Raw genomic sequence first — 2649 nt, forward strand, 5'->3', positions numbered from 1 at the left:
GCATATTATCGGACCTCGATTTCTGATAAAGTAGTACAACATTGTATAAGGTACTGTAAGGTTTATGAATGTAATAAAAGTACATAAGGGTAATACCCCTTTTAAACATATAAAATGCATAATATTGGACCTCCCTTTTTTGAAATGTATTGTAAGGATTACCAAGTTTTGAAAGGGTAATATATATTTGTAATGTTTTACAGACTATACATAGTTATTATTCCTTAATAATAATAATTTTCCCTTACATCCATTCATTATTAAAATAACAAAAATCGATTATATTAAAATATTTGTACGATACATCATTATCTACAATAATTAAGGAAAATAAACCGAAACACATACATAGTGCAGCCTGTGTCAAGATTTGTGCAGAGAGCAAGTGAGAGTGTCTGTGTCTGCTGTGATGCAAATACGAGTAGGTAGAGGTTGGGATCGGACCAGACTCGAGCGGCGAACGAGTGCATTACGGGTGTCGGTTGCCAGGCCCATCCCTTGACCAGATCCAGACGGACCACCCAAAAGCGAGGGCATTGAGAGGCTCAACGGTTATGACTGCATCTGTGGTTGACCTGTCCTTGCAAGCACACTGCATCACCCATCTCAAAATCACCAAAGTCTGCCATCTCCACTTTGCACACGCTACTGCACGTTGTGTGTGGATATCCGAACGGGCAGCCATACAGTGAACTATCGGCAGAGAGCGAGTCGAATTCGCTGTAGTCGTCAGAATTGGCAGTAGATGCTGATGAAGAGACACTCACAGTACTTGTAGTGTATGATGAGCTGCCTCTTGCCTTGTTCTTTTCCTAACAGCATCCGCAACGGAAGAGGAAGGATGTGTTCTCAGGCCGTTTGATGTAGTCTTCATCACCATGCTTTGGTCGTCGCTCGGTCCCTGCAAGTTGAATTGTGTGTGTGTGTGAATTGAGGTCGAGCAGGTTGTGGAGGCTGAGGCTGTGCCTGTAAGACGAGTTTAGAGTGATTAGCGAGTGAAAATAAGAGAGAAAAGGTGGACACACTGTGACAGCATACAGTGAGTGTAAGTGGTGCACTGAGGTTGGGATCCAGAGCGTTGAACAAGCTGATTTGAGCAGCAAGCAAAGCCATGTCTGTACGTGCACATCACATGCTCTGACTATGTCTTACAATTGGAGGTGCAGAGAACTTAGGTGTTGTGTGTGATTGTAAAGGTGTATCTCTGGGACGTTCTGGCTCGAAGGGAGAGGGTGATGTGGGTGATGTGAACAGACTCGGCTCAGGAGGGATAAGCAATGGCCACTGCTTACCTTATTCAAAATGGTGTCATGGACAGCACTGAGGAATGTAAATGTGTGTAGGGCAAATCTGTCAAGAGTGATGTCAAACAAGGATTGTATGAAGGAGTAGAACACGTACAGCATTGAGGAGAGGGTGGTACCATAGGAGTGGTTGTACATGAACATTGTTGCAAGTATGCTCGTGTGTGCTTGTCAAGTGTTGCTTGCACTGTGGAGTGGGATGAAGTATGCAAATGTGTGGAGTTATTAGAGAAGTCATTCAGCACTAGTCAACAATGCAGATGTGCAAATGTGAATTCAAAAAGGGAGACGAACGTAAAAAAAGGAGGACAATGAAGGGGAGGTAATGCAAGCAGTGGGACAAGGAGCAGAAGGGATGGAAGGGAGACAAAAGGTTGGGAGGAGAGGGAGGAGCAACTATTGTACAGGCTATTATGAAGTGTACTGGCTGCTTACTGCTTTATGTTGAAGGACAGTGTGGTCAGCTCAGTAGCACAACATGGGATCTGAGGCTCTGTACAGGCACTGCAACAGTAGATTGGAGAGACGAGTTGCAACAATGTTTATTATCTGTGTTGTTGCACTCAGAGTACCTGCTAGAGGACACTTGCAAGTAAAGGACTAAAGCAATAACATAGTGTCAGGGCAGAGGGTTAGACTTAGAGAGATGGTGGAGGTTGGAGAGAAAGAGTGACAGCTGTAAGTGCGTCATTATATGCTCTCGATCTTCAACGTTGATTACATAATCGAAGTTCGTGATAGTAGCAAAGCTGTAAAACAAAACCAATATTACATTTAGATGTAAAAGGAAAGCATTAATTTACTTTATGATACAGTTGATAGTAATCTGACATGTCTATATTGCTTTTAGCACACTAATATAAGTTTTACAAGTATCTGAATGCCTTATACAAACAATATAAAATCTTTTACAAGGTGAATTTTAGTCTGTCTTCAAAGTTATAATCTAAGTATAATACTTTAGCTTATAATGTAAGGTTATCATAATGTATTTGATGAATTGTAATCATTTGTAACACTTTTAGAGTCTATATATACATTAATATACCTTATTTTATTATAATAATTGTGTTCTAACCCTTACATATGAATTATAATGTATATAAAATGTTTATACTCCTTTAAATAGGCTGTAATTCATTATATTAAATCTGACTTTTTCCTGATGCAACGTTACTGGGACTGGGTTTGAGGATGTTGACAGTTACACTAACATTGACACCAGCCTCAATGTTACAGGCAGTGGGCTTAAGAATGCTGACCATTACAATAGCATTGACACTAGCAATAAGTTTGCATGGAGTTGGTTTGAGAATGTCAGCAGTTACCCTAACCTCCCTAACAG

General features: G+C 40.7%; 1 protein-coding gene across 1 annotated transcript; it reads right to left on the minus strand.

Moving 5' to 3' along the window:
• Positions 1-445: 445 nt before the first annotated feature.
• On the minus strand, positions 446-1936 carry FOMMEDRAFT_17847 (uncharacterized protein). Its single transcript, XM_007263646.1, has 6 exons — positions 1740-1936; positions 1293-1491; positions 1163-1214; positions 1026-1136; positions 768-966; positions 446-693 (listed from the first exon to the last, which is right to left on the minus strand). The coding sequence occupies exons 4-6, from the start codon at positions 1111-1113 to the stop codon at positions 546-548; spliced, it is 435 nt and encodes a 144-aa protein (XP_007263708.1). The 5' UTR covers positions 1114-1136; positions 1163-1214; positions 1293-1491; positions 1740-1936; the 3' UTR covers positions 446-545.
• Positions 1937-2649: the final 713 nt, after the last annotated feature.

Source organism: Fomitiporia mediterranea (genome assembly GCF_000271605.1).
Source record: "Fomitiporia mediterranea MF3/22 unplaced genomic scaffold FOMMEscaffold_3, whole genome shotgun sequence".
Taxonomy (NCBI): Eukaryota; Fungi; Basidiomycota; class Agaricomycetes; order Hymenochaetales; family Hymenochaetaceae; genus Fomitiporia; species Fomitiporia mediterranea.